The sequence below is a fragment of the Chiloscyllium plagiosum genome, chromosome 5, assembly GCF_004010195.1.
Source record: "Chiloscyllium plagiosum isolate BGI_BamShark_2017 chromosome 5, ASM401019v2, whole genome shotgun sequence".
NCBI classification, from domain to species: Eukaryota; Metazoa; Chordata; class Chondrichthyes; order Orectolobiformes; family Hemiscylliidae; genus Chiloscyllium; species Chiloscyllium plagiosum.
Genome location: NC_057714.1, coordinates 46,687,770 through 46,699,029, shown reverse-complemented (window position 1 = coordinate 46,699,029; position 11,260 = coordinate 46,687,770). Strand labels below are relative to the sequence as shown.

The window sequence follows — 11,260 nt, the reverse complement described above, 5'->3', positions numbered from 1 at the left end:
CAACCCAACCTCCATTCCCGGCACCTTCCCCTGCAACCGCAAGAAATGCAAAACTTGCGCCCACACCTCTCCCCTTACTTCCCTCCAAGGCCCCAAGGGACACTTCCATATCCACCACAAATTCACCTGCACCTCCACACACATCATCCATGGCATCCGCTGAACCCGATGTGGCCTCCTGTTCCTTGGATGCTGCCTGACCTGCTGCGCTTTTCCAGCAACACATTTTCAGCTCTGACCTCCAGCATCTGCCATCCTCACTTTCTCCTGAAAAGTCCACTCTGCCAAGCATACTAATGAAAGCAAATGGACATCTTAAAAATAATATCTTTGGCAAGTTCAGAAAAGGAATAATTTACTTAGTTTTCAATGGCTTCTATATATCTGTTAATTATTTTCCCCAAAATTCTATATATGATGCAATATCACTTTAAATATACAGCACAGTTAAAAATCAACAGTTACTAGAAGATCTCACTGCTGGCCTTACCCAACACCATCATCTGCATATCCAGTTGCATAGAAATGTTGTGCACCAAGCTGCTGAAGGCATTTATCAATTATCTTTCCACCATTGGCAAAATGACTGTAGTTAGAATCGCCAAGAGCTAGAGAGAATAAATCAATGTCAGTACAATAAATTGTTAGCTAACATTATCTGTAAACCCAGATGACAGTTTATTACCTAACACTGCATATTTCATGTGCGAATAGAAGTTAGCTGGCAAATCACTGTTAAGCTCTTGTGCAAATTTCCTTGCTGTGTCTGGTACTTCTCCAACACCAGTGGTAGAGGAGATTATAACAACTGGAGCACGTTCCTTCTCTAGGTTGAACTAAAGGAATAAGTCAAGAGAAAATGAATGTCTTCAAATATTAAGCCCCTCAGCTTTTCAATACAGTTCAACAATGAAGCAAATGAACTCAGTGAAGCCTGTTACCCAGTGGCCCCCTAAGTGACACCTCTGTAGCATGCATAGATACCAGATGCATGGAGGATGTTTCCAACAGCTGCAGAGTCATTGGGTCACATTCCAAAGACACTGGGCAGCCAATTTAGAACTGAGGGGAGGAGAAATTTCTTCACCCAGTGTGGCGAGCCTGCGGAATTCTCTGCCACAGAAAGCAGTTGAGGTCAAAATGCTGAATGGTTTCAAGGAGTTTGATCCCTTTACCCCAAGAACCACATCTAAAGGTAGGTTGAGAAAGTGGGAACAGGATATGGAGTTGAATGATTATACTCCCTACAGTACGGAAACAGACCCTTCAGCCCAACAAGTCCACATCGACTCTCTGAAGAGTAACCCACCCACACCCCGTATTCACCCCTAAATAATGCACGGGCAATTTAGCATGGCCAATTCACCTGACCTGCACATCTTTGGACTGTGGGAGGAAACCGGAGCACCCGGAGGAAACCTATGCAGACACGGGGAGAATGTGCAAACTCCACACAGATAGTTACCCAAGGCGGGAATTGAACATGGGTCCCTGATGCTGTGAGGCAGCAGTGCTAACCACTGAGCTACCGTGCCACCCCCAGTCAGCAGCAATCATACTGAATGACAAAACAAGCTCAAGCCTATTCTTGATCTTATTTTTTGTGGTTCTGTGATTCTGAAACAAAACACTCTTTCATTGATGTGTGATAGCACTGTAACAATGAATGGCCACAAGCTTTGTTTAAAACATGGTGTAAATTTAACACATTTACATACAAGCCAGATTGCCACACAGAGGGACTTCAAGTCAGAGAATCAGAGCTTGTTAGGTCCACACTGACAGCATTCAACTTGGTGCACAAATGCATCTTAATAACAGGGCTGGGATTTCCTGGAGGTCCCAACAATGGCAAATACTTCCTCCAAATGACAAGAGGAAAGATAGATTGAACAGAATTCCATAGAAGCATGGTGCACAGCCAATGAGGTGAGTTGCAAAGAACAGTGGGAGAGAAAACATGCTGGGCTTCACTGAGCAAAGCTATCTGTAAAGCTTACTAAACCAAATTCTGGTACCAGATTCAGCCTACTCTCTTCACCGCATGCATGGTCTGCTATAAGAGGATCATTTTCCCTCAGTTACCTGTTCCATTTGGCTCACACAATATATATCAGCTACAAATCCTTTTCCATCTGCTGTCTCAGCAATTTCCTCAGCAATTGCTTTCGCTTGTCCACTTTGTGAGGCATAAAGTAACAAAATTCGATGTTTGGTCTCTAAAGGCATGACCCCACACCAGCTGCGTAAATCAAAACAATTGGTTAGTTCCCATGTATAATGGCAATTGATAAGACTAGCTTGATACATAATTTGCAATTGTATAATACCTTTCATGACCTCAGGATAGCCCCAGAGTATTATGCATAGATAGACTTTTTAAATGCTGAAAAATGTGTTGCTGGAAAAGCGCAGCAGGTCAGGCAGCATCCAAGGAGCAGGAGAATCGATGTTTCGGGCATAAGCCCTTCTTCAGGAATGAGGAGGGTGTGCCAAGCAGGCTAAGATAAAAAGTTAGGGAGGAGGGACTTGGAGGAGGGGCGTTGGGAATGCAATAGGTGGAAGGAGGTTAAGGTGAGGGTCATAGGCCGGAGAGGGGGTGGGGGCGGAGAGGTAGGGAAGAAGATTGCAGGTCAACAAGGCGGTGCTGAGTCCGAGGGTTGGGACTGAGATAAGGTGGGGGGAGGGGAAATGAGGAAGCTGGAGAAATCTGCATTTATCCCTTGTAGTTGGAGGGTTCCTAGGCGGAAGATGAGGCGCTCTTTCTCCAGGCGTCGTGTTGCCATGCAGCGCTTTTCCAGCAACACATTTTTCAGCTCTGATCTCCAGCATCTGCAGTCCTCACTTTCTCCTAGACTTTTTTTTAAATTCCAATTGTTGATATAGAAAAAGTGACAGCCAATTTTCACACAGGTTCTACAAACAGCAATGTTGATAATTTACCTTATAAATCATTGCCAACAGCTCAACATTAAAATTCTCAGTGGTTTTCAAATTCCTCCAGGGCCTCACTAGTCTAACTGTGTAACTTAACTCCAACTTAACTTCTGAAATCTCTCTATACTCATCCAATTCTGGCCTTTGCTATCCCTGATCTCAATTGGCCTATGATTAACAATCCTTCCCTCAACATCTCTCCTGCTCTTTTAAAACACTCCTTAAGCACTCCCTTTTTGATTTTCTTAAAAACCTTCTCTGTTTTTGGCTGCACTTCAGTCCTACGCTCCTGATCTTTGGGCCCCCGGTACGGAGGAAGGAGGGCAGGTCTGAAGACCTCCTTGTGGTACTGCTCCTGAGCCTGGCCAAACTGGCTATCAACAGGTCCAGGCAGCGGGCCGTGGAGGGGGTCGTTAGGGCCGACTGCCTGCCCCTCTTCCGCGGTTACGTTAGAGCCCGGGTGTCCTTGGAGAAGGAGCACGCAGTGTCCACCAACACCCTGGAGTTGTTCAGGGAGAGGTGGGCGCCACAGGGAGTGGAGTGCATTATTTCTCCCTCCAACTCTATTTTGATTTAGTCCCTACCCTCCCCTTCACTGTTTTGATCACACAGCACTGCCCTTTGATGTGAAGGGCAGTGTTTGTCACTGGTGTTTTCCTATCTTCCTGGTGGTGGAATTTGAATAAAGATTCGTGCACGTTGTGTCTTTCACTGTGTCTCACACCTGCACACACACACACACACACACACACACACACACACACACACACCATGGGTGCTGGGGAAAAAAATAAGCACTACCGCACTTAGGTGGTAGTGTGGGGGTTTTAAAAATAAATAAATAAACAGGAGTCGGGTGGAGTGCATCATTTCTCCCTCCAAAAGAAAAAAAATAATTAAAACACTCCTTAAGATCTGCCTCTTGCATTAAACTTCTAGTTACCTGTCTCAATATCCCTTTGCGGCTCAGTACTATCTCTTTTTAATAATGCTCCTGTGAAGCATTTTAGGCTATCTGACTTAAAGTGAAACATTAAGTGATTGAGGAATAAATATTGATCACAGCACTAGGGTATCTCCATTACTTTTCTTTAAAATTAGTGCAGCAGTATATATCATTCCAACCTTGGAGCACAGGCAAGGCTTTCATTTAAATATGTAATTTGAAAAATACTGCCACCAATACTGCAGCATTCCCTCAGTTCTGCACTGGAGTGTCAGTCTCATTTGCTTCCTCAACCCTCAGAACTTGGGCATAACTTCAAAGCCTTCTGTTTCAGAGGTAAGAATGCCATCAATTGAACAAGTGCTAATAGTCCCATATGATAGGTCAACTTGCTATTGCTTTTAGATTATGGCTAACAATCCTCTCAAATCAATAATGGGACTTACAGCTAGAAAAAAAGAAATGACTTTTCATCTTGCAATTATCAGGACTACTGGAAAGAAATATCACTGAAAATGAAAACATGATTACAGAGCACTGATTGATTGTCCTGAGAAATCAAGTCTACTTACCAATGCTTGGACCAACAACAGAGAATTGGTCACCTATTTTGAGTCAATACAAGCACAGTGTACACCTGCGTTCCTTCGGTCTGCAATAAAGAGCCCTGCATAATTATGCGTAACTTCCAGTACTCACAAGCCCATTGAGTTGATTCTCAATAATAAAACAAATTACAGATTCCAGACTATCAAGCAAATGCTGTCCAATTTTGGAATCCCTTCTTATATTGGGCATTGTTGTGAGTTTTGCAAGTCCAGGGTCTGCTTGTTGCATACAACTGAAGGGACATCCATAAGTGCTTGAGACATACAGCCTACATACCTGCCATCACATTGGTACTGAAACTCATGAACCACCATTACTTATTTGTGTGATAGGCAGAACATCTTTTTGGCCTGACAGCAGCATCTTGTAAGTGGCAGACACCACCCGTGTTACACTCGTACAGAAGGAGCTTGAAACAACTAGGTTAACCTGTTACTCAAACTTCAGGGTAAATGGGAGGTAAACATAGCACTTTTCAGTTTAGGATCAAAAAAAAGTGACAACTTAAGCTCATTCATGAATTTACATAATGTACAGTGAGAAATGAACAAACCAGGATTGCAAAATGACCAGACCAAAGATAGCTATTATCGCAAAGGAAGGTGAAGACATAGAAACACAGAGTCAATAAAGTGTGGTGCTGGAAATAGCACAGCAGATCAGGCAGCTACTGAGGAGCAGGAGTTGACATTTTTGGACCGTGGAGAGGGAAGGGGGCTGAGAAATAGATAGAGGGATGTGGCGCTAGGGGAAAGGGGATGGGGCTAGGGGAAAGGTTATTGAGATGGTGACAGAAGCATGCAAGGCTGGGAGGTTTAAGACACTGTATGCAATATGGCATTAGTTAGTGGCAACTCACATATTAATACACAACGTTTGGTTCTTTGCAGACAGAAAGAATGTGTGCGTGAAATGAGTCAGCATCAAACTCAACAAGGTTGATGATAACATTTTCTGGTTAATTTCTCAAGACAATGCCTTAACCAAAATCAAAAAACCTGGCTGGCTGAACATTTAAATGATGCTTCACCATGGTAATACCCCTACCAATCAAAAACCACCTACAAATCAGCACTTTTCACTCATACAGTAGAAATGATGTTTTCCCTCTATTACTTATTCTGAATGGTCATGAATGCAAGACAAAAAACATCAACAAAACATAGCATTCAAACTACATTACAGAATACCCCATTCATAAAGGATCTCCATACAACTTGGAAGAAATAGCCATGACTGGGGAAATAATATCTAATACTGTAACAGTCAGCACTGGGAAATCTGGGTCAAATTACAAGTCAGAAGCAATGTACAACTGTTCTTTGCGAAGGTTTTAAATAGCTACAAGATACAGTACAGTATAGTAGCAAGGACTTTGCTCCTGATGCATGCAATGGGAAGGAATAGTAAAGGGATACTTCAGTCCATTTTAATGTCAATATTACTGCTTCAGAGTTGTTTTGTATTTTGATGATGAAGCATGAAAATCTATTGACAGCTATATTAGCTATGATACAATTATTCAGTTTGACAAGATATTTTCAATATTATGTTGTGGAGGTGCCGATGTTGGACTGGGGTGGACAACATCAGAAGTCACAGGACACCACGTTATTGACCAACAGGTTTATTTGAAATCACAAGCTTTTGGAGCAGTGCTCCTTCATCAGGTGAAATCCTCGCTCTGAAAGCATGCGATTTCAAATCAACATATTGGACTATAAACTGTGGTTGTGTGACTGATGGTAATATTATAATAATGGATGTAGGTTTGCTCGCTGAGCTGGAAGGTTCATTTTCAAACATTTCGTCACCATACTAGGTAACATCTTCAGTGAGCCTCCAGATGAAGTACTGGCGGTGTAGCCAGTTTTTTATTTATATGTTTGGGTTCCTGGGGTTGATGATATCATTTCCTATGGTGATATCATTTCCTGTTCTTTTTCTCAGGGAGTGGTAAATGGGATCCAATTCAATGTTAGAGTGGTACTGGAAAAGCACAGAAAGTCAGGCAGCATCCGAGGAGCAGGAAAATCGATGTTTCAGGCAAAAGCCCTTCATCAGGAATGAGGGCTGATTCATTCCTGATGAAGGGCTTTTCCAGTACCACTCTAATTTTGACTCTAATTTCCAGCATCTGCAGTACCCACCTCCATCCAATTCAATGTGTTTGTTGATAGTGTTCCAGTTGGAATGCCATGCTCTTAGGAATTCTCATGCGTGTCTGTTTGGCTTGTCCTAAGATGGATGTGTTGTCCCAGTCGAAGTGGTGTCCTTCCTCATCTGTATGGAAGAATACTAGGGAGAGTGGGTCTTGTCTTTTTGTGGCCAGTTGATGCTCATGTATCCTGGTGGCTAGTTTTCTATCTGTTTGTACAGTGTAGTGGCAATAATTTATAAGGTAAATTGTCAAACACTACATTGGACAAACAGGCAGAAAACTAGCCACCAGAATACATGAACATCAATTAGCCGCAAAAAGACTTGACCCACTCTCACTGGTATCCTTCCATATGGATGAGGAAGGATACCACTTTGGGAGCCAGGGAGATAGTGAGGAAAAAGAGATCTGGTACAGTTGAGAACAGAAGCGAGTCAAACAGTCAGGGCAGGCAGGAACAAGGTAGGACTGATAAATTAAACTGCATTTATTTCAATGCAAGGGGCCTAACAAGGAAGGCAGATGAACTCAGGGCATGGTAAGGAACATGGGACTGGGATATCATAGCAATTACAGAAACATGGCTCAGGGATGGACAAGACTGGCAGCTTAATGTTCCAGGATACAAATGCTACAGATAGGATAGAAAGAGAGACAAGAGAGGAGGGGGAGTGGCGTTTTTGATAAGGGATAGCATTACAGCTGTACTGAGGGAAGATATTCCCGGAAATATATCCAGGGAGGTTATTTGGGTGGAACTAAGAAATAAGAAAGGGATGATCACCTTATTGGGATTGTATTATAGACCCCCCAATATTCAGAGGGAAATTGAGAAACAAACTTGTAAGGAGATCTCAGCTATCTGTAAGAATAATAGGGTGGTTATGGTAGGGAATTTTAACTTTCCAAACATAGACTGGGACTGCCATAGTGTTAAGGGCTTAGATGGAGAGGAATTTGTTAAGTGTGTACAAGAAAACTTTCTGATTCAGTATGTAGATGTACCTATGAGAGAAGGAGCAAAACTTGACCTACTGTTGGGAAATAAGGCAGGGCAGGTGACTGAGGTGTCAGTGGGGGAGCACTTTGGGGCCAGTGACCATAATTCTATTAGATTTAAAACAGTGATGGAAAAGGATAGACAAGATCTAAAAGTTGATGTTCTAAGTTGGAGAAAGGCCAATTTTGACAGTATTAGGCAAGAACTTACATAAGCTGACTGGGGGCAAATGTTCACAGGTAAAAGGATGGCTGGAAAATGGGAAGCCTTCAGATATGAGATAACAAGAATCCAGAGAAAGTATATCCCTGTCAGGGTGAAAGGGAAGGCTGGTTAGTATAGGGAATGCTGGATGACTAAAGAAATTGAGGGTTTGGTTAAGAAAAAGGAATCATATATCAGGTATAGACAGGATAGATCGAGTGAATCCTTAGAAGAGTATAAAGGCAGTAGGAGTATACTTAAGAGGGAAATCAGGAGGGCAAAAAGGGGACATGAGATAGCTTTGGCAAATAAGAGTTAAGAAGAATCCAGAAGGGTTTTTACGAATACATTAAGGACAAAAGGGTAACTAGGGAGAGAATAGGGCCCCTCAAAGATCAGCAAAGTTGCTTTTCTGTGAAGCCGCAGAAAATGGGAGAGATACTAAATGAGTATTTTGCATCAGTATTTACTGTGGAAAAGGACATGGAAGATATAGAATGAAAGGAAATAGATGGTGACGTCCAGATTACAGAGGAGGAAGTGCTGGATGTCTTGAAATGGATAAAGGTGGATAAATCCCCAGGACCTGATCAGGTGTACCTGAGAACTCTGTGGGAAGCTAGAGAAGTGATTGCTGGGTCTCTTGCTGAGATATTTGTATCATCGATATTCACAGGTGAGGTGCCAGAAGACTGAAGATTGGCTAACATGGTGTTACTGTTTAAGAAGGGTGGAAACGACAAGCCAGGGAACTATAGACCAGTGAGCCTGACATCGATAGTGGCCAAGTTGTTGGAGGGACTCCTGAGGGACAGGATGTACATGTATTTGGAAAGGCAAGGTCTAATTAGAGATAGTCAACATGGCTTTGTTCGTGGGAAATCATGTCTCACAAACTTGATGGAGTCTTTTGAAGAAGTAACAAAGAGATTGATGAGGGCAGAGCAGTAGATGTGATCTATATGGACTTCTGTAAGGCGTTTGACAAGATTCCCCATGGGAGACTGGTGAGCAAGGTTAGATCTCACGGAATTCAGGGAGAACTGGCCATTTGGATACAGAACTGGCTCAAAAGGTAGAAGACAGAGGGTGGTGATAGAGGGTTGTTTTTCAGACTGGAGACCTGTGACCAGTGGAATGCCACAAGGATCGATGCTGGGTCCACTACGTTTTGTCATTTACATAAATGATTTGGATGTGAGCATAAGAGGTATAGTTAGTAAGTTTGCAGATGACACCAAAATTGGAGGTGTAGTGGACAGCGAAGAAGTTACCTCAGATTACAATGGGATCTTGATCAGGTGGGCCAATGGACTGAGAAGTGGCAAATGGAGTTCAATTCAGATAAATGAGAGGTGCTGCATTTTGGGAAAGCAAATCTTGGTAGGAATTATAGACTTAATAGTAAGGTCCTGGGGAATATTGGTGAACAAAGGGACCATGGAGCGCAGGTTCATAGCTCCTTGAAAGTGGAGTCACAGGTAGATAGGATAGTGAAGAAGGTGTTACGTATGCTTTCCTTTATTGGTCAGAGTACTGAGTACAGGAGTTGGCAAGTCATGTTGCGGCTGTACAGGACATTGGTTAGACCACTTATGGAATATTGTGTGCAATTCTGGTCTCCTTCCTATCGGAAAGGTGATGTGAAGCTTGAAAGGGTTCAGAAAAGATTTACAAGGATTTGCTAGGGTTGGAGGGTTTGAGCTAACGGGAGATGCTGAACAGGCTGGGACTGTTTTCCATGGAGCATCGGAGGTTGAGGGGTGACCTTATAGAGGTTTACAAAATTATGAGGGACATGGATAGGATAAATAGACAAAGTCTTTTCCCTGGGATGGGGGAGTCCAGAATTAGAGGGCATAGGTTTAGGGTGAGATATAAAAGAGACCTAAGGGGCAACTTTTTCACGCAGAGGGTGGTACGTGTATGGAATGAGCTGCCAGAGGATGTGGTGGAGGCTGGTACAATTGCAACATTTAAAAGACATTTTGGATGGGTATATGAATAGGAAGGGTTTGGAGGGATATGGGCCGGATGCTGGCAGGTGGGACTAGATTGGGCTGAGATATCTGGTCGGCATGGACAGGTTGGACTGAAGGGTCTGTTTCTGTGCTGTAATTGAGTCTATGAGTCTATGACTGGGACAACACATCCACCCCAAGACAAGCCAAACAGAGACTCGCACAAGAATTCCTAGAAGCATGGCATTCCAACCAGAACTCTATCAACAAACACATTGACTTGGATCCCATTTACCACCCCCTGAGAAAAAGAACCAGAAATGTCATCACCATAGAAAATGATGTCACCACAGATAATGACATCACCAACCCAAGGAAACCCAAACATATAAACAGAAAGCTGGCTACATCACCAGTCCTTCATCAGGAGGCTCACTGAAGATGTTATCTAGTATGGTGACCAAACATCTGAAAATGAACCTTCCAGCTGAGCTATATACAGAGGCTCAACCTGAGCTACAAATCTTCTCAAAACTCTCTGATATAATTATGATTGTAGAATATCATAACTTATTGGAAAGCAATTCTCTTGTGTTGCAGTGGTTGTATCCCTCCCATGAGCCAAGGCTGCCTGGGGTCAAGTTCCACTTGCTCCTGAGGCACATATATAATATAATACCAGAAATTCTACTGTCAAGACCAATTGATCTGTCCAGCAACTCTTTTTTTGGTGTGTGACATTTTCTCATAAATTTAATCAAATAATCCCAATATTAAGTTGCAGCAGCTTATCAGAAAGAAATTGAGGAAGCAGAGTTATTGAGGTGCATTCAGAAAAGATAACTTGGCAAATATGTGACAAGTCCAACAATCGTTGCAGTTCTGGGGTTAATTTTAAGAACTTAAGTTAACAGGTGGAAATAGTGGCAGCAGGAGAACATTTTAGCAGTAATGACTAATATTCAGTTAAAATTTGAGCATAATTATGGGAAATGACAAATATAGAACCAAAGTTAGAATTCTTAAACATTGGCAAGGCCAGTCTTACAAATCTAAGGAGTGATTTAGCAGAATGGGTTGGAAACAAACGGGTTTGAAGGTAAATCAGTGTCAGAACAGTGAAAACATTCAAGGTGGAAGATTCAAGTGGTTCAGAGCAAACATGTTTCCAATGAAAGGCAGCACAGATTTGTTAAGTGGAGATCATGAAGATTTTGTCTGATTAATATGCTGGTATTGTTTCAGAAAGTAGCAAGGAGAATTAATGAAGGCGGCATTGACATTGTCTACATGGATTTTAGCAAGGTTTTTAAACAAGGTTTAAAAGCATATGGATAAAGTAAAAATCAGTGGCAAGAAACAGAGAACAATTATCAATAGATACTTTTGTGATGCTAAGGGTGACTCTAGTGAGGTTCCACAGGGCTTCGTACTCAGTTCCT

The 11,260-nt window shown here is 42.4% G+C and overlaps 1 protein-coding gene across 7 annotated transcripts in view; it reads right to left on the bottom strand.

The window, feature by feature from the left end:
- The window catches only part of mtrr (5-methyltetrahydrofolate-homocysteine methyltransferase reductase), a 93,545-nt gene that overhangs the window by 81,123 nt on the left and 1,162 nt on the right, over positions 1-11,260 (bottom strand). For 5 of the 7 annotated variants that reach the window (XM_043689981.1, XM_043689985.1, XM_043689983.1 and 2 more), the window contains exons 2-4: positions 2,086-2,242; positions 686-836; positions 491-608 (exon numbers count right to left, since the gene is read on the bottom strand). In XM_043689981.1, coding sequence (XP_043545916.1) covers positions 491-608; positions 686-836; positions 2,086-2,242 — 426 coding nt within the window. Of the gene's footprint in view, positions 1-490; positions 609-685; positions 837-2,085; positions 2,243-4,455; positions 4,551-11,260 lie in introns of those variants that run through there. The other 2 variants (XM_043689986.1, XM_043689987.1) reach the window with 2 other exon arrangements.